This window comes from Sus scrofa, chromosome 1 (assembly GCF_054392235.1).
Source record: "Sus scrofa isolate SSC_HxYL_T2T_F1_AM1 chromosome 1, Sscrofa_HxYL_maternal_Yorkshire_Landrace_v2.0, whole genome shotgun sequence".
NCBI classification, from domain to species: Eukaryota; Metazoa; Chordata; class Mammalia; order Artiodactyla; family Suidae; genus Sus; species Sus scrofa.
This window is the reverse complement of record NC_139383.1, coordinates 16,409,032-16,435,471: the sequence shown is the minus strand read 5'-3', so window position 1 is coordinate 16,435,471 and position 26,440 is coordinate 16,409,032. Positions and strand designations below refer to the sequence as shown.

At 40.1% G+C, this 26,440-nt stretch overlaps 1 protein-coding gene and 1 long non-coding RNA gene across 5 annotated transcripts in view; one reads left to right on the top strand and one right to left on the bottom strand.

The window, feature by feature from the left end:
• PPIL4 (peptidylprolyl isomerase like 4) overlaps positions 1-21,807 on the bottom strand; it is a 45,576-nt gene extending 23,769 nt beyond the window's left edge. For 2 of the 4 annotated variants that reach the window (XR_014844759.1, XM_021086908.2), the window contains exons 1-10: positions 21,705-21,807; positions 16,685-16,752; positions 16,535-16,599; positions 15,868-15,985; positions 15,089-15,231; positions 12,970-13,066; positions 12,097-12,213; positions 9,131-9,255; positions 7,361-7,427; positions 2,804-2,915 (exon numbers count right to left, since the gene is read on the bottom strand). Coding sequence is in view for 1 of the 4 variants with exons in the window: in XM_021086908.2 (XP_020942567.1) it covers positions 2,804-2,915; positions 7,361-7,427; positions 9,131-9,255; positions 12,097-12,213; positions 12,970-13,066; positions 15,089-15,231; positions 15,868-15,985; positions 16,535-16,599; positions 16,685-16,752; positions 21,705-21,774 (982 nt within the window). In the remaining 3 variants the exon portion in view is untranslated. Of the gene's footprint in view, positions 1-122; positions 2,916-7,360; positions 7,428-9,130; positions 9,256-12,096; positions 12,214-12,969; positions 13,067-15,088; positions 15,232-15,867; positions 15,986-16,534; positions 16,600-16,684; positions 16,753-21,704 lie in introns of all 4 variants that reach the window. The other 2 variants (XR_014844762.1, XR_014844763.1) reach the window with 2 other exon arrangements.
• LOC146405942 (uncharacterized) lies at positions 13,182-19,782 on the top strand. The gene is made up of 2 exons (XR_014844781.1): positions 13,182-13,787; positions 17,649-19,782. It is a non-coding gene; the product is annotated as an uncharacterized LOC146405942 (long non-coding RNA).
• Positions 21,808-26,440: the final 4,633 nt, after the last annotated feature.

Here is a 26,440-nt window from a genome sequence, read left to right as displayed (position 1 = left end):
ATCTGGCTAGGAACCATGAGGTTGCCGGTTCAATCCCTGGCCTCGCTCAGTGGGTTAAGGATCCGGCACTGCTGTGGGCTGTGGCGTAGGCCGGCAGCTACAGCTCCAATTTGACCCCTAGCCTGGGAACCTCCATATGCCGCGGGAGAGGCCCTAGAAAAGACCAAAAAAAAAAAAAAAAAAAACCAAACAAACAGAAAGACACTTTGTCCCAAATCTCAACAGAGCAGCAAGCCGTCTGGGGACAGCAGAACGTGTATAAAATTTCACTACAGAGATGCGACAAGGAGAGTTGACAAGGGTACCAAAGATAAACTATCTTTGCTTCAAAATTCTTGCTTAAGAGCAACTTTATTCCTCTCAAATGGCAAAAATGAAATCAATAATTCCTTCAGAAAAACAGGACCTACTGTCACACCCTAACCGGCCTACAGTAGCAGCCCAGGAAAGAAGAGAACATTCCATGCAGCCTCTCTGCTCTCAAACCTGCTCTCCTACAGATGAGGATGCAGTTCCTATCTAGGCCCTAGACCTGCTGCCTTTTCCTTACCCTCAATTACATGAGGAACTGCTGCCACTGAAAAACTTCCCACAGAAGAGTCCCAGACTGAATGTACGAGTAAAGCAAACCTGAGGTATACAAGTGCTCTGATGGTGAATCCTCCATACACCTCGACTATGAAAGGGTCTTTAAACAAAAGAGAAAATACAAGGAATAAAGAGGAGCTGGGTAAGCATCAAAGACAAGACGAATCTACCTGGCAATTCTAGAGGCTCTGGAAATGAAAATGGTTCACGTAAATGTGAAACAGACAACTGTAAGAGCTAAAATACTGATACCTAACAAACAAGCATCATTTCATCATTGAAAAAATATTTGCCATGTGCTTGCCATTAGAAATCTTACTATGGATGAAGCAGTTATGGTACATAGTCGAAGGATTACAGTGAGAAGTTCCTGGAGTTGTCTGGTGGCTCAGCAGGTTAAGGATCCAGTGTTGCCACTGCTGTGCGGCAGGTTTGATTCCTGGCCTGGGAACTTCTGCATGCAGTGGGCATGGCCAAATAAACAAATAAAATGCCAAGTTCTGGATGCAAATCCTGACTCTGGTGGGAGGTCCTAGGTAAGACACTCCACTTCTCTGAAACTCAGTCTCTTCACTTAACTGGAAATAAAATCAACATTTCACAGACCTGCTGATATCATTAAATAAGGCTATAGGGGAAACTACTTAGCACTGCAAATAATACAAAGGATATATTCAATTTTAAAAATGTGAATCCATAATACATAAAATTATCTCAAAATTAAATGAGATTAACAACAAATTACATGCTTATGACAGCACATGCGAAACTTAAGCATGTCTCCTATGCGACATTTTATTTTAGAAAAAAAATGAAGAAATTCACTGAAAAGTCCTCTTGTAAATAAACTACATTGAAACTAGTTAGTAAGGCAGTATTATTTCTACATTGAGTAGATAGGTTTAGGAAGAAAAGAGAATTGAGAGAGAAACAAATAAAACAAAACTAGATTTAGAACTAATTTAAATCTGAGTAAACCTGACCCCAAGTAAATCATTTCACAAGATTATGACTCAAATTCCTTCTCTGTAATGAGAAATTAAATCCCAAATAATAAAACCAAACTAGCTCTCTGGTGGAAAAAAAACCCATAGAGGAGCTTTCTTATAGTACTATAGGACCAGAACTATATTGCACTAGGCCAGCAGTTCATCTACAGTTTCTGAATGTACTTATTTGATTCTTTTGATCACATAGCCGCAATTATTACTTGGGGGGGAGGAGAGTTGATAAAAATCATGAGAAATAAGAGTGTTATAGAAAAAGAAAGTAATCCTAGAATTCATAGTAAAATTTAGCATTACATGGTGAATAACTGCCAAAGTGAAACCTTTTAAACACACTGCATTACCAAGCAAAAAACTCATATTATTTCAACATACTGCAGATTCAACCTTATATTTAGTATGCCACTATCAGCAGGAATTTATTTGATACATGTCTGCATATGTAGGAACTTGCATATGTATAGGAATAGGACATAGTACACAGAAGAATAAAAGATTAGAAACTTGACTATCCACTAATAGGACTGGTTCAATAAATTATAATACATAATTCAACAGAACCTGAGTGGTCACTAGAAAGAATTAACTGCTGTTGCTCCTTGGTGTCTCAGAGGGTTAAGGATCTGGCATTGTCACTGCTGTGGCTCTGGTTACAGCTGTGGCATGGGTTTGATTCCCTGGCCTAGAAATTTCTGCATGTTTCAGGCACAGCCAAAAAAATAAAACATGGAGTTCCCGTCTTGCCACAGCAGAAATGAATCCAACTAGGAACCGTGAGGTTGCCGGTTCGATCCCTGGCCTCGCTCAATGGGTTAAGGATCTGGCATTGCTGTGAGCAGTGGTGTAGGCTGCAGACGCAGCTGGTATCTGGCATTGCTGTGGCTGTGGTGTAGGCCGGTGGCTACAGCTCTGACTGGACCCATAGCCTGGGAACCTCCATATGCCCACAGGTGCAGCCCTCAAAAGACAAAAAAAAAAAAAAAAAAAAAGCAATCAAAAAGAAAATATATTCATCATCAGTTTAAAATACACATATACACACTCACAATGCCCCCCTCTATCTTAGATGCTAGGTGGCAACTACATAAAATCAAACGTTAGGAGTTACATCACTGAACATTTCTAGTTAACAGCACTGTGAAAGAAGATACACACACACACACACACAGAATGTAAAGCAGAACAGAAACAAAGTTGAACCAACATACCTTTTCCTTTCCATTTAACCTTTGCAACAGACTGGCTAAAGTCCACATGTATTCTTCTGTCATCTATAAGCACATTGTCCATTTTGAAGAATGCTTTCTCACAATCTTCTTCCTGACAGTAATTATAAAAACTCACGCATAAATCTTTACAGAAAAGACTTCTGCAGCAAGAACACATACTGAAATCACAAAAAGTTTCTTGTTACTAAAATTAAAGTTTGAATACTCTGTACTTAGTACTTATTGGGTAACAGATTGTGGGCCCATGATAACCAAAGTCTGTGTCACGTAAGAATTCTTCTGTCACTAGCTTCACAAACCCTGCATCTCCATTTCCGACAATATGAAGACTAGAAATGACATTTCAATCCAGCACTGGTCAGTTTTCTCCTAGATTCCTGGAAACTTATTTTTTGATCTGCTCACACCTGAACTAGAAACAATTCAAAGAGAAGCAGATAAAAAGAACTAGTTATAATCATAGTTATTTACCATGTATGTCAATAATTAAATGGATTATAAACTCCAAGAGACAAAGCTTTAACATCTTGGAATCTACATCATTTAGAACATTATCTGGCACATGACAGGCAATCAAGGCACGTTTGATGAAGCTGCCTGATTACCTTGAGGCAGGCGTAATTCCATCACTGTGCCATTTCCCCAAGAGAAAGTTCTCAGATACTTTTTTTAAGAGGATAATATTTGCAAATATAATAATTTACTTGTACCTAAATGATAGTTAAGGAAACACTTCAAAATTTAGTTTAAACACAACATTGTAAATCAACTATATTTTAGTTTTTAAAAGCCTAGATTAAAAAACATATGGAAATGCATGCAAAGGAGCTCCCGCTGTGGCTCAGTGGTTAACGAACCCAGCTAGTATCCATGAGGATGCAGATTCAATCCCTGGCCTTGCTCAGTGGGTTAAGGATCTGGCATTGCCATGAGCTGTGGTGTAGGTCGCAGACGTGGCTCAGATCCTGCATTGCTGTGGCTTTGGCATAGGCTGGTGGCTGCAGCTTCGATTCAACCACTAGCCTGGAAACCTCCATATGCTGTGGATGTGGCCCTAAACAGACCATAGACAAAAAACCAAAAAAATAAATAGTGGACACTTAAAAAAAAGGAAAGAAAGAAAGAAATGCAAAGGACAAAAATATCCAAGACAATCCTCAAGAAGAACAAAGCTGGACTCACACAACAGATAACAAGACATTTAAAAGACATTTTAAAACTCTGTAGTGGGAGTTCCCATTGTGGCTCAACAGGTTATGAACTCGACTAGTATCCGTGAGGATGTGGGTTTGATCCTTGGCCTTGCTCAGTGGGTTAAGGATCCAGCACTGCCATGAGCTGTGGTGTAGGTCACAGATGTCGCTTGGATCCCACGCTGCCCTGGCTGTGGCGTAGCCTGGGGGGTGCAGCTCTGATTTAACCTCTAGCCTGAGAACTTTCATATGCCACAGGTGGGGCCCTAAAATGAAGAAAAAAAGTGGTGCAAGGATAGACAAAGAGACCAGGGCAAAAGTATAGCACTCAGAAACAGACTCCTTAAAGAATATTTAAGGAGTTCTCTTATGGGGCATCGGACTAAGGATCTAGCATTGTCACTGCAATAGCTTGGGTCACTGCTGTAGCATGAGTTTGATCCTTGGCCCAGGAACTTCCATGTGCCATGGATGTGGCCAAAAAAGAAAAAAAACACTTAAGTGGCAATTAAATATATGAAAAGGAGCTCAATCAGGAAAATGCAAAATAAAACCACAATATGATACCACTGCACAACCAACAGAATGGATAAAATTTAAAAGACAGACCATACCAAGAGTTGGTAAAGACATAGAATAACAGGGACTCCCATACACTGCTAGTGAAAATGAAAATTAGTGTAACCACTTTGGAAATCTGATTGAAATTCTCTCCTAAAGCTTTTCCTACCCAGTGACCAAGCAATTCACTCCTGGATATATACCCCCGAAAAAATGCATACATTTGTACACTGAAAGACATGACAGAAAGTATAGTAGCACAAGCCAAAACTGGAAAGGACCCAAATGACCATTAACAGCAGAATGGAAATCTATGTAATTTTATATACACAATGAAATATCATCCATCACTGAAAATTAACAAAAGGTTAAAAGCTACATACAGTAATACACAAATCTTACAAATGTAACACCAAACAAATGAAGCTTACACAAAAACACAATGGGTTTATACTGACATCAAGTTTAACATTGGACAAAATAAATCTATGACATCAGAAGTAGCAGCAATGGGGAAGTTTTTAGAAGGGGACACAAGGAGGGCCTCTGGGATTCTGACAATTTTTTCCTGCTAATGTTTTATTTCTTGACCTGGGTGGTGATTTACATGGGCATATTAATTGTGACAATTCATCAAGCTGTTCACTCTTGAGCTGTGTATTTTCTCTGTATACGTGTGTGTGTATTTTTTTTTCCTTCCTGGCCACACCCATACCCCATGGAAGTTCCTGGGCCAGGGATCAAACCCACACCACAGCAGCGACCTGAGCTGCTACAGTGACAATTCAGGATCCTTAACCCGCTGTGCCACAAGAGAACGCCTCTGTATGTATTTTATTCTTCAGTTTTAAAACAGTTTTTGATCAGATTATCCAAAGCATAAAGAACTTGCCTAACATGCAAAAAAATAAAGACTCAGTGATGAACACTTAGAGAGAGGCTACCGCTCATGAGACTTATGAAGCAGAATAATGCAGCTAACTTGATTTGCAAGAAAAGAGATCTAGCAAGAGCCTTCTAAAACTGAAATGTTGAAGCATGATAAAGAATTCATAGATTCTGGCACCACCCTATGCTCCAAAGTTGACCTGAACTAAGTATTCATGGAAAATGGTTTATCTGTAGAAGAACGAGAAACACAGGCAGCCATTATTCTATCTTCCATAAACAAAACAAAATTGTTCGTAAGCAAATAAACAATATAATCTATAGAGTCAATGATGGAATGACACTGTCAAGTCAACAAAGCATTCATAGCAAACCAGAGGCAGAGATCCCCTTTTTGCTGATCCCAATGTACCCTATAAACATTATTTCTAGTATACCTGGCACAGTGTCTAGCTACAATTTGTTACGTGTCTCTCTTCCTCAATCCTCCATTAGTCATCCTGTACTCCTAGGACCTACTGCAGTGCCTGAAATATAGAAGCTGTTCGAAAAATGCTTTGGAATAACCATAACTGAGAAAGAGCTATTATTGGACACACATCAGCTGCATAAAGAAACAGCAGAGACTAATAGAAAGGCTAAAAGCATTGAGACAGAGTCAGATGTATCTAAGCTCAAATCCTAAGGGTATATACAACCTCTGTATTTATCAGATGAAGAAAAGTGCAGAGAAGAAATAGAGTTGATATGAATGTTCCTAATCACTATGTTACATTTAAATTTGATGTTTTCTGAAAGAATTACACTAAATTTGAGTATTAGCAATATTTTTAAATCTGAACAATTTTATATACACAGATAGTAATTAATATTTGTTACATAAAGTATCAATTGAGTTATTAACTATTTCTTTAAAAATAAAACATCAGGACCAAAGGCTATGACGTCTATCAGGGGCATGATTTTAAACAAGTCACACTTCCACTGTGTGTCTCAGTTTACTTATTTGGAAAAGGAGGACAGTACCTTTCTTACAGAGTTGTGAGGATTAAATGCAGGTCAAATAGCATAATGCTTGCTTAAAGAAAGTTATTTTCATAACATAAGCTATAAATACTATCATAGATCTAGAAAGTACCGTCTAATCCAATATTCAAGTTTTATTTATAAGGAAGATAATGCCTAGAAAGAAGAATTCTAAATAAACTGCCAAATGTCATAGACTAGTAGTAAGTCAGCAACAGAGCTAAGATTAGTATTTAGATCTTAACACCCAGTATGGTTCTTTCTCTATTACTCAATTATACAGCTACCTAAAGAGCACTAAAACTTTATTTACAGGAGTTCCCGTCGTGGCGTAGTGGTTAACGAATCCGACTAGGAACCATGAGGTTTCGGGTTCGGTCCCTGCCCTTGCTCAGTGGGTTAACGATCTGGCGTTGCCGTGAGCTGTGGTGTAGATTGCAGACGCGGCTCAGATCCCGAGTTGCTGTGGCTCTGGCGTGGGCCAGTGGCTACAGCTCCGATTCGACCCCTAGCCTGGGAACCTCCATATGCCGAGGGAGCAGCCCTAGAAATGGCAAAAAAAAAAAAAAAAAAAAAAAAAAAAAAAGCTTTATTTACAGAATGTGAAAGACTTTACCTAAAACTTTTAAAATTTTAAAGATACATTCAGGTAGGTTGAAACTGAACCCTAAGTAAAGGTACATACGTTAACATTAACAGTAAATTTATCCCCTATTTGAATATAATAAAGTTATTTTTCTCGGGTGCTGAGAGAGCAAACTAATTTTCTAATCTTAGAGACTAGAGAAAGTTCTATATATTTTCACACTTTAATACCACAGAAGAACAAAATACATACAAACTCAACATATCCATACTTATGACCTACTTTTTCAAATTCAATAAACGCATAACACAGGGATTCTCCAGTCTTCCAATCCCGAATAACTTCACAACTGAAAGAAAATTTGTAAAAAAGTGACTGAAAATAAAAAGCATTTTCAAAAATAAAAACCAAAATAACCCAGTTATTAAATTCATAGAATTCTATTTCTCCAAATTTCAATAATAATTATTTTCTTTTAAATATCTCACCAGTCTAGTAGACAAATTTTCTAGATTCTACTATAAATGCCCTATCTAGGTCTACAAGCATAAATTGCTAAACAATGAAGAAAGAATAAGATTAAAATATTTAATTTTCCTTTGGCAAAAGGAAATTACTTCTAAAAATTCTTTTAAATTATAATTGATTTCAAGTTCAAATACGGATGAGTTATAGACTACTGTAACTGTGGAATAATATACGCACATACATATATATATATATATATATATATATATATATATGCGTGTTTAATAAATTTACTTTTTTTGTCTTTTGTCTTTTTAGGGTGGCAGCCATGGCATATGGAGTTTCCCAGGCTAGGGACTGAATTGGAGCTACAGCCGCTGGCCAACACCACAGCCACAGCAACGCCAGATCTGAGCAGAGTCTGTGACCTACCCCACAGTTCACAGCAACACCGGATCCTTAATTCACTGAGCAAGGCCAGGGATTGAACCCTCGTCCTCATGGATACTAGTCAGGTTCGGGTTCGTTAATCACTGTGTCACGACCGGAATGCCTTAGTAAACTTATGATTTGGAGTTTTTGAATTTTAAACCAAGCTCAAACTTAATCTCATTAAGTATAGCTATTATACAGAACTAATCCCTCTTAATAACCAACTGAAAGGGCCAATAAGGTGGAATTTAAAGGAGCTGGCTTAACCCTTTTCCTCATGTATCTTAAGTCTCATTTTAAAAACCTGAAATAAGGAGTTCTCACTGTGGCACAGAGGTTAAGGACCTCTGGTCTCTGCTCAGGTCACTGCTGAGCGCAGGTGTGATCCCCTGCATGGTGCAGTGGGTTAAGGATCCAGCTTTGCTGCAGCTGTGGCATAGGTCACAGCTGCAGCTCAAATTCGAACTCTGGTCTGGAAACTTCTGTATGCTGAAGGCAGGGCCAATAAAACCAAAAACAAAAACAAAGGAGTAGGCAGGGAGAATGAAGAAGATAGGACAGAAATAGAGGTAAGTCCTCATCTTCCTTAGCCGGAGGTCAGTATATGATGTCTACAATTTAAAAATAAAAACTAGGAGTTCCCATCATGGCTCAGCAGTAAAGAACCTGACTAGGATCCATGAGGATGCAGGTGTGATCTCCGGCCTCACTCAGTGGGTTAAGGATCTGGCGTTGCTGTGGGCTATGGTGTAGGTTGCAGATGTGGCTCAGATCCTGAATTGCTATGGCTCTGGCGTAGGCCAGCGGCTATAGCTCTAATTCAACCCCTAGCCTGGGAACCTCCATATGCCGAGGGAGTGGCCCAAGAAATGGCAAAAAAGACAAAAAGACCAGAAAAAAAAAAAAAAAAAAAAAAAAAAAAAACCTGAGTCTTCATGGTCAGGTTCGTTACCGGTGAGTCACAAGGGTAACTCCAAATCACTCAATTTCTACACACAAATACAAACACATTTACATACATATTTTCTTCCCTACTGTGCAGTGGTAAAACTTACCAGTACAAAATTCACCTGGAGTTCACACTCAAAAAATGTCATTAGAAAACTTCTAATACCTAGTTTTCCTAAATTTTTAACTAATGCTAGAGATTACCTTCTTATTGGCCCAAATCTTGAGAATATTATCTCCAGATCTTCATCTGTGGTCACTGGATTCAATTTACACACAAACAGCACATTTTCGGGAGGTTTAATATCTGCATCAGGTAGGTCTCCCACCTAAATGATAAACAAGAATATAAATCAACTTATTTATTTAATTCCTATTCTAAATACCTTATCCAAGCCCCAATGCTGATTTCTCTAAATATCTTAGTTTACATTATAAACTGCAGGCTCAGAAAAAGAAATCTAAATAGATTTCAAAATTCAAATCTCCCTTCTTCCTGGCAGTAACAGTGCCAGTAACTGAAATATTTACCTGACCCTACTTTGTGTGAATACCATTCTTGACACTTCATATACATTATTGCCAATTCTTAAAACAACCATGCAGTTTCCATTTTAAAGAGGAGTCAAGTTCACAGACACGGAGAACAGAATTGTGGTTGCCAACGGGGGCGGGGAGAAGGAGTGGGATAGATTAGGAGTTTGGGGTTAGCAGATGTAAACTATTACATTTAGAATAGGTAGACAATAAGGTCCTGCTGCATAGCACAGGGAACTATATCCATCTCCTAGGATAAACCATGATGGAAAATAATATACAAAAAGAATGTATATGTATGTATGACTGAGTCGCTTTGCTATACAACAGAAATTGGCACACCATTGTAAATCAACAATACTTTAAAAAATTAAAAACAAAACAAAAACAAAAAAAGATAAGTGAAATTCAAAAAGTTAAACAACTGGGGTTCCCATCATAGCTCATTGGAAACGATCTGACTAGTACCCATGAGGACACAGGTTTGATCCCCAGGCTCGCTCAGTGGGTTAAGGATCTAGCACTGCTGCAAGCTGCAGCATAGGTCACAGATGTGGCTCGGATCTGACACTGCTGTGGCTGTGGTATAGGCCGGTAGCTGCAGCTCCAATTCAACCCCTAGCCTGGGAACTTCCATATGCCACAGGTTTGGCCCTTTAAAAAAAAAGCCTCTGGAGTTCCCGTCGTGGCGCAATGGTTAACGAATCCGACTAGGAACCATGAGGTTGCGGGTTCAGTCCCTGCCCTTGCTCAGTGGGTTAACGATCTGGCGTTGCCGTGAGCTGTGGTGTAGGTTGCAGACATGGCTCGGATCCAGCGTTGCTGTGGCTCTGGCGTAGGCCAGTGGCTACAGCTCTGATTCGACCCCTAGCCTGGGAACCTCCATATGCCGCGGGAGCGGCCCAAAGAAATAGCAAAAAGACAAAAAAAAAAAAAAAAAAAAAAGCCTCTGATAATAACCTAATCTTCTTTCTCTTATAAGTCACTTGCTCTTGCTGCTCAGGTACTCAAAGAATTTTCCCTTAGGTCCAGTAATTTTCTTAGAATTTGTCATGGTTGTTCTGGGTCAATATTCTCAGATAACACAGTGTGCTCATTAAACTGTGCATTTTTAATTTTTTTTAATTCAGTAAAGTTTTCTTGAGTTGTAGTCTTTAATATTTGTTCCTTCAGACTAGTAATGCTAACATAAATTTTAAAACAGATGATGAATCTGAAGCACTATAAAAGAATAACAGGAGTTCCTGTTGTGGCTCAGTGGTTAACGAATCTGACTAGCATCCATGAGGACTCAGGTTCGATTCCTGGCCTCACTCAGTGGGGGAAGGATCCAGCGTTGCCAGACGTGGTTGGGATCTGGCGTTGCTGTGGCTGTGGCTAAGCCAGTGCCTACAGCTCCAACTGGACCCCTAGCCTGGGAACCTCCATATGTCACGGGTGTGGCTCTAAAAAGCAAAAACAAAAAAAAATAGAATGACGGTAGTAAAAACTTAAGTATTATCTATCCATTCCAACATTTATTGATCACGTACTATGTGGGAGGTATGCCTATTCCACAAAAATAAGAAAATAAAGCAGAAATTGACACAGCACTGTAAATCAACTATACTGTAATAAAAAAAATTTATAAAGGATGAAAGAAATGAGGAATTCCCACTGTGGCCCAGTGGATTAAGACTCTGACTGCAGCAGCTCAGGTCACTGCAGAGGCATGGGTTAGATCCCCAGCCCGGTACAGTAGGTTAAAGGATCTTGCATGGCTGCAACTGTGATGTAGGTCACAGCTGCAGCTCAGATTCAATCTCTGGCCCAGGAACTTCCATATCCCAAAAGGGCAGCCGTAAAATTTTTTTTTTTTTTTTTTTTGTCTTTTTGCCATTTCTTGGGCCGCTCCCTTGGCATATGGAGGTTCCCAGGCTAGGGGTCTTCAGAGCTGTAGCTGCTGGCCTATGCCAGAGCCACAGCAACGCGGGATCTAGCCACATCTGCAACCTACACCACAGCTCACAGCAACGCCAGATCGTTAACCCACTGAGCAAGGCCAGGGATCAAACCCGCAACCTCATGGTTCCTAGTCAGATTCGTTAACCACTGCGCCACGACAGGAACTCCCATAAAATTTTTTAAAAAATGAAAAAAATGCCCACGAGGTCAACTAATCATCAACTGAGTAACTGTCCTCTAAATCACTTCATATTGTTAGTAACACAGAAAAGGAGGATATTTAAGAGTGCTCAATTTCTGTTCAAGTTTATTTTATCCTGTAACTACTATTCCACTATTTAGCTTCAATACTTGAGATATACAAAGAATTAGTCTTTAATACACTTAAAATTCAGTCCAAGAGACAATCTTTTAAGATGAGGTGAGTATAAACAACTAAAATTCAATTGCTATTTGTAAGCTAGACACTCACTTCCCATTTTTTAAAAAGGCACTTGGCACTATACTGATAGTGGAATCAAATTTGTTTACTTTTGCATGTTATTATATCACATAAAATTTAATCCAGAAAAAAACTCTCAGCTAAACTTTTAATATTTTAAGACTACCAAAATGCCAAAAATAAACTCATAGTGAGCATGTATTTAATATACTGCTGAACAGCTATTTAAACAAAGTAATTATCTTACCATTTCTAATAGAATAGCTTGAGTTTTGGCCTCTTTTTCTGCCTTTATTTCTTCTACTTCTTCAGCTGATCTTCCTTTGAAATCATCAATTTCTTCATCTGCTCCTATTCGACCACTCTGTAAGACAGATAAATCACTCATATATTTAAAGAGTAGAAAGAACTAAGAAACATTATGCTTTATTCTTACTTCCATCAAATGTGTATTTGTTTTACAAAGGTGAAACAAACTTACAAACCTCTGAAAAATGATTAAAATTAATTCAATAATACTAGCCAGATTAAGCTTCTAATTTATTTTTAAATCAAAATAAACATTTACATAAAAACTATCTGGTATCCAACTAAGTGCTGAATACAGAAGATAAATGATCTTAGAAATTAAGCATCAAATCCCAACTATAAAGATAAATTCAGCTTTGAGGAAGTCTCATAAGAAGAAATTTATACCTTAAAAAATCTGAGAGAAAAGTCTACATTATGCCATAGAAATTTCTGGGTTCTAGCCTGGCTCCAGAGAATCCCCAGTTGAAAAGTTCCTTCACAAGATGATAACTTAATTTAGCCTTAAACTCACACCCCTATCGAGAGTTAAGAGGTAAGAGAAACATTTTCCCAAGATGTTCATATAAGCTTCCAGAACTAAGTTTGTTCTAGTGGAAAGGAAACAGAAGAAAGTCTATTGGGGAAATAAAAAGATAGCTAGAAAAATGAGTATCTCCATGGAAGAGAAAAAGAACCCTAAACTTGTCCTAGTATTACTGATGAAGCAAGAAAATCATGCTGAAGAAATAAGTTTTAATAAGCTAAAAAGCAAAAGCTATGAAAAGCATTAATATGTATGTACATTCAATCACAAAAAGATTCTACTTACATCTAGTTGTTCCCTTGTGGGTTCTGGAGATCGATCAGGAATTAATAAATCAGGAGGATCATCAAATGGATCATCTAAAATCACTGTATGATTTATCCTTACGAAATAAATCCAAGTCAAATGTTACTTTTGTTATTTCAGAATACATGTTTTGTTCTTTATAGAAACACAACAAATGTCTTAAGTATCTCTAATGCCAAAAGCCCCATATGCTTTTTTTTTTTTTTTTTTTTTTTTTTTTTTTGGTCTCTTTAGGGCCGCACCCTCAGCATATGGAAGTTCCCAGGCTAGGGACTGAATCGGAGCTGCAGCTGACAGCCTATGCCACAGCCACAGCAACACCAGATCTGAACCACTTCTGTAACCTACACAACAGCTCGGAGCAATGCTGGATCCTTTAATCCACTGAGTGACGCCAGAGATCAAACCTGCATCCTCTTGGCTACCAGTTGGATTCTTAACCCACTGTGCCACAATGAGAACTCCCCCTCACATGCTCTTAAATTTTACTGCACAAGGATATTATTAGAATATATGTTCACAAGGCGGGGGGTGGGATGAATCTGGGGTTAAGAGATGCAAAGTATTGCTTTCGGAATGGATAAGCAATGAGATCCTGCTGTATAGCCCTAGGAACTTTATCTAGTCACTTATGATGGAGCATAATAGAGGATAATATGAGAAAATGAATGTATACATGTATGTATGGCTGGTCACTTTGCTGTATAGTTGAAAACTGACAGAACACTGTAAACCAACTAAAATGGAAAAAATAAAAATCATTTAAAAAATTGTGGGTTAAGGATCTGGCATTGGGAGTTCCCGTCGTGACGCAGTGGTTAACGAATCTGACTAGGAACCATGAGGTTGCGGGTTTGATCCCTGGCCTTGTTCAGTGGGTTAAGGATCCAGTGTTGCCATGAGCTGTGGTGTCGATCGCAGACGCGTCTGGGATCCTGCATTGCTCTGGCTCTGGCGTAGACCAGAGGCTACAGCTCCGATTCGACCCCTAGCCTGGGAACCTCCATATCCTGCCGAAGTGGCCCTAGAAAAGGCAAAAAGACAAGAAAAAAAAAAAAAAAAGGATCTAGTGCTGCTGTGAGCTGTGGCGTAGGTCGCAGACGTGGCTTGGATCCTGCGTTGCTGTCGCTCTGGCATAAGCCAGCAGCTACAGCTCCAATTAGGCCTCTAGCCTGGGAACCTCCATATGCCACAGGTGTGGCCCTGGAAAAAGACAAAAAGACAAAAAACAAACAAAAATAAAAAATAATGAATATACTTTCACAATTACTGTTACTGTTTTTGATTATTCGATGTTACATTTATTACTATGCATTATGTTAAGATATAATATAAATGTCTAAATTTTAGTAATTTTGTCATATCTTTCAAAAATCTGCATTTTTTTTTTTTTTTTTTTTTGGCTGTCCCACAGTGTATGGAGTTCCCAAGCCAGGGATCAGATCCAAGCTGTAGTTGTGACCTAAACTGCAGTTGCAGCAACCCCAGATCCTTAACCCACTGTGCTGGGCCAGGGGTGGAACCTGTGTCCCAGCACTCCCAAGATACCACCAATCCCATTGTGCCACAGTGGGAACTCCAATAATCTGCATTTTTAAAAAACTAAATTAAAGGATTCATAATTCCACACAACATAAGCAATTATAATTAGTATTTTTTTTAAAAAAAAGGTCTTCTCTATTATAAAGATTCTTATAGTCTTGTATTAATTCTTAGTTTAGAATTATCCAAAAACTAGTCCTACATACGCCATCACTACTACATATCAAACATCATGTATTAAAACATTCTAGTACATTCCTTGGAGTTCCCCTTGTGGCACAGTGGAAACGAGTCTGACTAGGAACCATGAGGTTGCAGGTTCGATCCCTAGCCTCGCTCAGTGGGTCAAGAATCTGGTGTTGCCGTGAGCTGTGGTGTAGGTCATAGATGTGGCTCGAATATGGCGTTGCTGTGGCTGTGGCGTAGGCCGGCAGCTGTAGTTCCAATTAGACCCCTAGCCTGGGAACCTCCTTATGCTGCAGATGCGGCCCTAAAAAATAAAAATAAACAAACAAAAAACATTCTAGTACATTCAGATAGTAAATTTTAACCACACCTGATATCCTGATACGGTACAAAGTCCTTGTCAACAAAGGTCTCATTAATTTTCTTAATTATGTCCATGCCTTCTGTCACCTCACCAAACACTGTGTGAACTCCATCAAGGTAATCGAGATTATCTCCTGTAGTGATAAGAAACTATACAGAAAGACACAGAGTAAATACAAATACATACATATAATTCAAGCTGAAATCAGTTATACACTGACAAACAAATATACAAAAGATTCTACATTAAACTTGCATGAATTCTCACCCACTTGTTACCAATACTAAGTAAAAGGCACAAAGCTTAAACATAAAATATTAATAAATAGGCAGATGCTCTCCCGATTGTCTAAAATACTTGAACAAACCAAATCCCAGTTTTTTCGCATATAAACTATGAGAGAGAAAAAAAAAATATCTACCCTAATGGGTCTGCGACGACAATGAATGAAATGAATGAAAGGCGTTCAACATGACCCGTTTTGAAATGAGTAATAAATGCTAAAAGGAACTGGGTCGCAATGTGGACAGTGATGATCCACGAATGACAGGACTGTACCTAATGTTATTTTCTTTGTGCTTTTCTGTATTTCCTAAATTCCTCCCAACAGGCATGGCTTACATTTAAAAGAACAAAATATTAAGGATTTGTTTTAATATAGGAAAAAATAGTGTAATTTGTTTTCAAATATCTTTGATTGAAATTCTCTCCTTACTGGATAGTTTAAAAAGGCAATTTTTGTAGGTTCCCTCCAGCAAAGCTCATCTCCTCAACCATTTCCTAACCTGAGATCCATGCTGATCACTGCCATTGTTCACCATGGACACAGTGCCTTTCTTCTTGTGCTTAATTCTTGGCACTTTTTCAGCCTCGAAAAAGCTTGCTTGATCACCATAGAGTTGACTAAAAATACATATAATAAGGATATACAATATAAGTACTCTCCACATGAAATACAGAAGTACTAGGATTATATCAGGGCACAAAGGTTAACATATAGGGTTATCACTTCTTTATAGAAATGCCACTATGAGTCAAAACATTCCTTTGTTGTTGTTTTTGTTAGAGACATTTATAGAACTTGGGGGAAATCCTGTATTTGAACCATATTTTATTTCATTTTTTTATGGCCACACCTGCAGCATATGCAAGTTCCCAGGTTAGGGGTTGAATTGGAGCTGCAGGTGCTGGTCTACACCACAGCCACAGAAATGCTGGATCCAAGCTACATCTGTGACCTGCGCCACAGCTTGCAGCAAAACCAGATTCTTGATCCACTACCAAGGCCAGGGATCCAACCCACATCTTCATGGACACTAGTTGGGTTCTTAAAACCCACCAAGCCACAATGGGAACTCCTGAACCATATTTTAAAATGCAGATTGAAATATGTTAGTTAACACTATTAAGAGGCAATTCTATTTTTACTCATTTAAAAATAAAAGAACTTACCCAAAAACAGACTCTCCTCCACGGCCAGTCCCTGTAGGATCACCGGTCTGTATGATAAAATCCCTCTACAACACATAGAATACTTCGTTAATTCACAGTTTACTGGACGGTTCCAACAACAAAGAACATGACTAATATCCACCAACTCACCTGGACATTGTGAATAAGGCAATAATTGTAATACTTTATTTTGCACAACTTCAGGAAATTCAAGCAAGCTGAAAGAAAGTAAATACTAGATATATCACAGTAGTCCACAAATACATTTTTTTTTTTTTTTGGTCTTTTTTGCTATTTCTTTGGGCCGCTCCCGCGGCATATGGAGTTTCCCAGGCTAGGGGTCGAATCGGAGCTGTAGCCACCGGCCTACACCAGAGCCACAGCAACGCGGGATCCGAGCCGTGTCCGCAACCTATACCACAGCTCACGGCAACGCCGAATCGTCAACCCACTAAGCAAGGGCAGGAAGCGAACCCGCAACCTCATGGTTCCTAGTCGGATTCGTTAACCACTGCGCCACGACAGGAACTCCCACAAATACATTTTTAACCAAATAAAGGCACAGTTAGTTTAATTTATTTTCTAAACTATGACATAAAATGGTCAAATGTCCAAAGCCATTTAAAAAAAGGTAGAAATCCTAGGAAAAAGTAATATATTTTAAATTTTCTTTTTTATTCTCTTTTTCTTTGGATTTCTTGTGCATCTAAGCCATACAGGAAACTGAAACTTAGGTGAGATAAGCAATCTTTTATTGATGGATTGATTTTATAAAAGAAAGGACACACTAAAGAGAACACCACGATGGGAAAGGATCTAGCAGAGTCTCTCAAAATGGGTACAGATAACATAAATTAGAGAAAATAAAATATCTGGGACCATTTTTTAACAACGATTAAATAGCTCTTCACAAAAATTCCTACATTTATCGTGTACTAGCTTTCTGAAATAAATCCACTCATTTATCCAATAAATACTGAGTATCTTCTAGATACCTGGCACTGCTGTTAAGTCAAATGCCATTAAACTTTGGTCTCTGCCCTTACCATGTTCATAGTTTGGCATAGAGAACAGGCTCGTGGTTGCCAAGGGGGAGGGGGAGGTGAATTGGGAGTTTGGGATTAACAGATGCAAACTATTATACATATAGAGTGGATAAACAACAAGGTCCTAATGTATAGCACAGGAAACTCTATGCAATGTTCTGTGATAAAGCATGATGGAAAAGAATATAAACTAAATATATGTGTAACAGAATCACTTTGCTCCACAGCAGAGATTAACATAACACTGTAAATCCACTACACTTCAATTTAAAAAAGCAAAACAAAAAATCCCAAAGATAATGGGACTAATTTTGATGAAAAATAAAGATCTTCATTATCATAAATTTCCTTAAAAAAAAAAAAAGAAAGCAAGTTCATAGTCTGGTTGTAGAGAAACATACCAACACTCAAAGCACTTAGCTAGAAATCAAACAGACAGATATATGAGGCAGTCTCTGCTCTCAAGGAGCTTACCCTAAACTTGCATCCTTACACCTGAACACAAATAGTTACAATACTAGGCATAGCTGCTAGGCATTTATGCACTTAAATACTACAATGTGGTTCTAAAAATGCCACAAGAGTGGAAAAGAGATTGTTTCTGCCTGAAATGAGAAGACCTCACAGAGGCTTAAGGTAAGCATTACAAGACCTGGACTAGCAGAGAGTAGGGAGGGGGTCAAACTGAAGCTAGAGCTGTCGGTCTACACCACAGCCACAGCTACATGGGATCAGAGCCATGTCAGCGACTTACACCACACTCAGGACAACACTGAATCCTTAAGCCACTGAGCAAGGGCAGGGTTGGAACCTCCATCCTCATGGATACCAGTGGGGATACTGCTAAGCCACAACAGGAACTCCTTAGAATGGGAATTTAAATGTTTGGGGGAAGGTCCTGAAGAGTAGTCTAACACCTATAAGGCTTGTCTAACATCTATAATACTTCAGTATCACAGAGTAATAGAGAATTAAAAGGCTGGAGAGGTAAGATGGGGCCAAGTTATTGGAGAGTCTTGAATGTCAGGCTTTTGATCAATTTTCTAGAAAAATATACTTCCGGGATTAGTGTCAAACATATAGGAGTAGTCCTTTAACTGGAAAACAAAACCAGTGGGTGTAAGCAATGATCAACAATGGCTGTCAAAATCTTTAGGTGACAAGCTACTGGGAAGACTACAACAGACATATCAGGTAGACAGCCTGAACCTCTAACCAATTTTAACATCACAAAAAGACCCAACCAGACAGCAAGTGCCTCTTGAATGTGATGCAGTTGATAGTACAGACCACCTTATATGAAATATTCTTACCAAAAACATTACACCTGAATTTGCTCAAGACTCTTCATCTAAGCAGCCATTAATGAGAAACAGAGAGAGAAGACTACATTAAGAGATACAACAGGGATACAATCTGTCAAATCCAAAATGAGGAAAATTCTACAAAACAAATGATCCACACTCTTCCTCAAATATTGTTTGGGGGGGAGGAGAAGTGGGGGGGACCCTAAAGATGAAAAGATATTTAAGAGATACAACAACCAATATAATACACAGCCTTTATTTGGATCCTAAACCAAATTACAAAATATTCTTTTAAATATTTATGAGACATAGAAAAATATGAATGATACTAAGGAATCATTGCTTATTTTTTCAGATGTGTGGTTATATCATCTTTTTAAAAAACTATCTTTTAAGGAGTTCCCATCATGGCTCAGTGGTTAACGAATCCGACTAGGAACCATGAGGTTGTGGGTTCAATCCCTGGCCTCGCTCAGTGGGTTAAGGATCCGGCATTGCCATGAACTATGGTGTAGGTCACAGACGTGGCTCGGATCTGGCATTGCTACGGCTATGGTGCAGGCCAGCAGCTACAGCTCCAATTCGACCCCTAGCCGGGGAACCTCCATATGCTGCGGAAGTAGCCCTAGAAAAGGCAAAAAGACAAAAACAAAAAAAACAAAACTATCTTTTAAGATACAGCTTTAAGTAGTTACAGATTAAATAAATGTCATGTAAAGGACTTGCTATAAAAAATCCAGTGGAGGTGGGGGTATAAATGAAACATGTATTCACGACCGTTAAATGAAGCTGACCATCAGCACATGAGGGTTCATTTACATGATTCTTTCTACTTTTGTGTATATTTCAAGTCTTCTATAATAAAAAGTAAAAAAAAAAAAAAAGGAAAACAAAAGAAGGGAGAGAAAGGGAGGAAAAAAGAAAAATAAGTCTGGATATTTTTACTATAGATTAATAGTTACACATAAAAGAAGGTATCCAATCTCATGTTTACTGGACTTATGCTTTTAGTGTTCCAAGCTATCTTTGCAGAAACTGCTTGTCCATTCCATCTGTTAATTAAGTGGAATAACTCTACATCCCCTTTGTTTCTCACAGTTCCACGGGGAAAGGTCCACTCATTTGCCAGGTGCGGCTCCATATGGAGAGTGTCAAATTCAAAAGGAAGCAGAACCAAGAGATGAAAACCATAATTCCCCATAAGATCCTGCCAAGCATTGTCCTCCCATCCTTAAAAGCTTTCCCCAATAACATGAGGCAATCAATTATTTTCTTTAAGCCAGTTTGAGCTGAGTTTCTATCACACACACAAAGAGTCCTAAGGCAACACATATATTTGCATTACTCCACATGAGCCTTTAGTGTGTGCCCTCAAAGAGCCAGGCACTGCACTAGGTGCTCAGGATACAGAGCTAATTAAAGCACAGTCCCTGCTCTTTTAGAGTGACATTCTTGAAAGGGGACCAAGGTGTGCAAATGATTCCAGGACAACAAGTAAATGTATAACAAAATATGTGCTGTATGATTTATAAAAGGCCTGAGATTGAGCAGAAGAAATGGATCTAACTCTACTTAAGGACACCAGAGAGCTTCACAGAAGAGATTATGCTTGACCTGAGATTTGAATAAGCAGGAGGTTTGCCAAAAGGAGAGAAATGTAAGGTAGAGGCAACAGTATGAGAAAGCATGGATGTGTGGTTGAGTGCTGTGGGGCTTTTGGGGATAACTGAGTGTAGGATTTAGTGTAGTGTGTCAGGAGGCACTCCTGGTGCCCTATTGAGGCCTGTTTCATCCTCTTTGATAGACTGCATTCCATGGGGACAGAACCCTGATGGTAACTAAACTCCCTTGGTCACTCTGATACATTCTCCACAGTGCTGCCTATTATCTTCCTACAACAGGAAGTGTGCCCTGCCTCAATCTTGCTTTTAAACTCTTCAAAGATTTCGATCATCGGTAGGGCACACAAGGCTGTTCACTAACTTAGAAAGGTCTATGACCAGACTCGCAGTCTGCCATCCCACCGTCAAGCCACCGATCTACTTGCTATTTCCAGAAAATTCCAAGCAAACTGTTAAGAAAACCCTCGATCCCACTCATCTTTGAAAGAGCTGGTTCAAGTGTTCTGCATTCTTTGCTAGCTTCGCTTCTCCCCACCCCCAACCAGGAAGAAAGACTCCCTCCTCTGGTTTCCATGGCAACTTACACATTCTTCCACTACAACACTTAAGAAATTAAATAGATTGCCGCGCCTACTTTCCCCCAATGGAAAATTAGACCCTCAACGGCAAGGCGCCCTCCCGGGGCTTGGCACAAAGTCCCGCATAGAGGGCGATCAATGAGTGTTTGCTAAGGCTTGGTGCAGCCCTTCCTCCAGCCAGGAGTGATGCCCACACACAATGCTCCTAGCCCGTCCTCCCTGCTTTCCTCAAGATTTACCGATTACACACCAAGGAATACCAGTAACCAGTAACCAGTCTGCGTTACTCGGATTTGTAAAACGCAGTAAAGCCACAAGAGCTATGGGCACTGTACATGCGCTTGGCATTACACACACACACACACACACGCACGCACACACACGGATTTAATAACCACAAGTACTCGCCACCCGATTAGCAGGACCAGATGCGGGAGAAGGGATGCTCCTCAAAAACATTTCTCAAACAAGGCCCGCTAATAAAACAGCCCGGTCGCGGGGACCAGCAGCCTAGAAGCTCGAACCAGTCCTCGCCGGGGACTAGGCAAAGTGGGGAAAGTGCAAAGTGGGGAAAGGAGATCGCGGCCCGGCGAGAGTTGAGTGTGCCCGGGCCTCACCGCGCGGCCGCTCCTCCGTGTACAAGTCGATGACGACGTCGCCCAAAGTGGTCTCCAGGAGAACCGCCATGGCGCCCGCTCCTCTGCTACCAGCGCCTGGAGTGACAGGAATAGCCCGACGTCATCTACGCCACGCGTCACCTTCGGCGCGACGCCTTTTTACGTCATTCCTCCGGCGACACCGCCCCTTCCTAGAGGCTCTCTGGAGGCAGGTCTGGTCGGTGCCCCGCCCAACCTGACAGAGCCCTGGGTCCCCGCCTCTCGCGCGGCCCTTTTGAAAATCCTTGGGAGCTGGAGCGGAAGCCTGTCACTCAAAGGGGCTCCTCTGAAGGGTTTTGTACCCCTTTTGTGACCATCTCAAGAACGGGACGGACATTTCTTTCAAGCTGTTCTGGCTGCCTCCGTCGTAGCCCGAGGGCGACTCTGGCGCCACCTTCCCTCGCCTTATTGGGACATCTGCCCTCGGTTTCTAATCGGCCTCTTTTTATTGCCTTGAATCAGGCCTGAAATGTACAATTTGCTACCGAGAAAGATTGTTAGCAGGGAGTTCTTTCCTGGCTAATCTTATGTAGAGCAGAGAGTGTACCTGTTATGTAGCAGGTCGTGGGTGGGTCCTTAGTGCAACAAGCTAAAAATCATAGGCTTCATTCAGTCCTTTATCTCTACTGCTTTTATCAGTACTCTTAACGAAATAAAATTCACATTTTAAGGCAAGACAAAAATTTAAACAAAATTCTCTGCCCTTTGGCTTCCTCCCTCCCCTCCAGTGTGCGCTGTGCATTAAGCAGACCCCGCCAATGGGAGAAATACCTGCTCAACCATAGAATCAATTTTTCTTCTTCTGGCACCAGCCATGAAACTCCTTAAAAGATAACATTCCTTTCTCAGTCCCCTAAGGGGTAATGATGACCCACTCACCTCACATGTGTAGCCATCTTTGGTGAATTTTATGTGCAAAGCCAATATATCATCTCCATTAAAGATAGAGATTGGTGGAGTTCCCTGGTGGCTCAGTGGGTTAAGGACCTGATATCACTGCTGTGTCTCAGGTCACTGCTTGTGGTGTGGGTTCAATTCCTAGCCTGGGAATTTCCACATTCCTGGGGCAAGGTCAAAAAATAAATAAATAACTTGAAGATAGAGGCTTCGTACAAAACGGACTGGTCAGATGACCTAAGGAGATACGAGGCCACATTTAATGGAAGTCCTTAGCTTAAGTACTTACTTAAGACCATATTAATGTTACTAACTATATTACTTGTGCCCTGCCTTTTTTTTTGGGGGGGGGGGGAAATAGCTATATTGCTTTGCCCGGCAAAGGAGAGTCACACCAGGCTAATGCCTCAAAGACTGTGCCTCCCTTAGGAGAGATTGGGAGGTGGTTTCATAGTTTGGGAAATAAGAAAAGAGGACTGCAGATAAGGATCAGGGTAGAGGCAAATTGCATTGTTTTCAAAGTTGGTGTTCAGTAGTTTGGTGGTCTTCTTTCTGGAATAAAGACCCCCTCATTAACATCTTCCATTTGTTGGGGGGTTTGCTCCCACACACAGGACTTACAGAGCTTTTTATCTGCTTGTTCATTTTCTGTCGCTTCTGGGGCTGAAGAGTGACTCTCCAAACATGTCCACTGCCTAATCCCCGACCATAACCTCCTGGTGTCTGGACTCACTGAGGTTCAGTTTCTTCATGCCTCTGCACAGAAGGAATTCAGTGAGAGACAAAGTGATAGGTAAGATATAGATTTATTAAGACAGGACGCTTGTGAGAGAGGCCCTGCCTATTTTATAAGATTATTGTTTTTTTGCAAATGATTAACTAACCCTCCAATTAAAAATAATGATGGGAGTTCCCGTCGTGGCGCAGTGGTTAACAAATCTGACTAGGAACCTTGAGGTTGCAGGTTCGGTCCCTGCCCTTGCTCAGTGGGTTAACGATCCGGCGTTGCTGTGAGCTGTGGCGTAGGCTGGCAGCTACAGCTCCGATTCGACCCCTAGCCTGGGAACCTCCATATGCCGCAGGAGCGGCCCAAGAAATGGAAAAAAGACCAAAAATAAAAATAAAAATAAAATGATGACTAGGTGACTTGAAATGATTGATAATATACAGTTCTATAAAATCAATTATTATAATAGTATGACTCTAGATATGAGAAGAAGCATCAAGAGAGAACCATTTCCTCGACCATAGAAGGCTAGTAACACAGGTGATCCAAAAGCTTTGGGGTACTGTTTCGTCCAGCAGTGGATGGGATTTTACATAAAAGGCATTCCCATTGTGGCTCAGTGGGTTAAGGATCTGATGTAGTCTCTGGGAGGATGCAGGTTTGATCCCTGGCCCCATTCAGTGGGTTAAGGATCTGGGATTGACAAAAGCTAAGGAGCAGGTCACAGATGCAGCTCAGATCCAGTATTGCTGTGGCGTAGGCCTGCAGCTGCAGCTCCAATTCAACCTCTAGCCTGGGAACTTCCATATGCTACAAGTGCAGCCATGAAAAGAAAAAAAACTAGAAGAGAAGCCATAAAATGGGAGAATATTTTTGCAAATGAAGCAACTGATAAGGGATTAATCTCCGAGACATACAAACATCTCATGCAGCTTTTCATCTAAAAAGCAAACAACCCAATCAAAAAATGGGCAGAAGATAAAAAGATATTTCTCAAAAAAAGACAGCCAAAAAGCAAATGAAAATATGCTCAACATCGCCAATTATTAAAGAAATGCATGTCAAACTACAATGAAGTATTACCTTACACCAGTCAGATGGCCATCAACAAAAAGTCTACAAACAATAAATGCTGAAGAGGCCATGGAGAAAAGGGAACCCTCCTGCAGTGTTGGTGGGAATGTATATTTGTGCAACCACAATGGAAAACAGCATGTGAGTTCCTTCAAAAACTAAATATAGGAGTTCCCATCGTGGCTCAGTGGTTAACGAATCCGACTAGGAACCATGAGGTTGCAGGTTCGATCCCTGGCCTTGCTCGGTTAAGGATCCGGGGTTACCGTGAGCTGTGGTGTAAATCGCAGATGCAGCTCAGATCCCATGTTGCTGTGGCTCTGGCGTAGGACAGCAGCTGCAGCTCCGATTCGACCCCTAGCCTGGGAATCTCCATATGCCATGGGAGGGGCCCAAGAAATGGCAAAAAGACAAAAAAAAAAAAAAAAAAAAAAAGCTAAATATAGAACTACCATATGAGGAGTTCCTGTTGTGGCGAAGTGGTTAACGAATCCGACTAGGAACCATGGGGTTGCGGGTTCGATCCCTGGCCTTGCTCAGTGGGTTAACAATCTGACGTTGCCGTGAGCTGTGGTGTAGGTCGCAGATGTGGCTCAGATCCCTCGTTGCTGTGGCTCTGGTGTGGGCTAGTGGCTACAGCTCCTATTAGACCCCTAGCCTGGGAACCTCCATATGCTGCAGGAGCAGCCCAAGAAATGTCAAAAAGACAAAAAAAAAAAAAAAAAAAAAAGAACTACCATATGACACTGCAATCCCACTCCTGGGCTTATATTCAGAGAAAACTGAAATTTGAAAATATACATGCACCACGATGTTCACTGCACTTCTATTTACAATAGTTAAGACATGGAAGCAACCTAAATGTCCATCAATAGGGAAATGGATAAAGAAGATGTGGAATATTACTCAGCTTTAAAAAGAACAAAATGGGAGTTCCTGCTGTGGCACGGTGGGTTTAGAATCTCACTCTAGCAGCTCAGGTCACTGTGGAGGTACAAGTTCAATCCCCAGCCTGATATCATATGGTATCACTTATGTGTGGAATTTTTAAAAACAATACAAGTGAACTTATTCACAAAACAGAAATAGATTCGCAGACATAGAAAACAAACTTATGGTTATCATAGGGTAAGTCATGGGGGAAGGGATAAATTAGAAGAATGGGAATCACAATACTACTAATAATAATAACTAATAGTAATAATACACAGTACTGTATAAAGTAGATAATTTGCAAGGACCTACTGTATAGCACAGGAAAATTTACTCAATAGTTTTTAATAATGTATGAGGGAAAAAAGAATGGATATATGTATATGTATAACCAATTCACTTGCTGTACACCTGAAACTAATACAAAACTGTGTCAACTACGCTCCAGTAATTTTTTTCTTTTTTTGTTTTTCTTTTTCTTTGTCTTTATTTCTTTTTTTTTCTTTCTTTTTTTTTTTTTTTTTTCTTTTTAGGGCTGAACTTGTGGCATAGGGAAGTTCCCCGGCTAGGGATCAAAATTGGAACTGCAGCTGCCAGCCCACAGCCACAGCAACACAGCATCTGAACTGTGTCTTCGAACTACACCATAGCTCTCAGCAATGCCAGATCCTTAACGCACTGAGCAAGTACAGGAATTGAACCCACATCCTCATGGATACTAGTCGGATTCGTTTCCACTGTGTCACAATGGGAACTCGCTCCAATAAAATATTTTAAATGTTTGTTTTCTTTTTCCATAATCCACTGCATTACTATCTAACACTGAATGATGTTTCACAAAAGATAGCCATAATGGTTAATTTTATGTCCACTTGATTGGGCTAAAGGTTGCCCAGAGAGCTGGAAAAATACTGTTTTGCATGTGCCTGTGAGGATGCTTCTGGAAGAGATCAGCATTTTAATCAGTAGACTGAGTAAGCACGATTACCCTCACCATTGCAGATGGGCATCGTCCAATCTCTTGAGGGATAGGAGAGAACAAAAAGGCAGAAAAGGGGCAAATTTG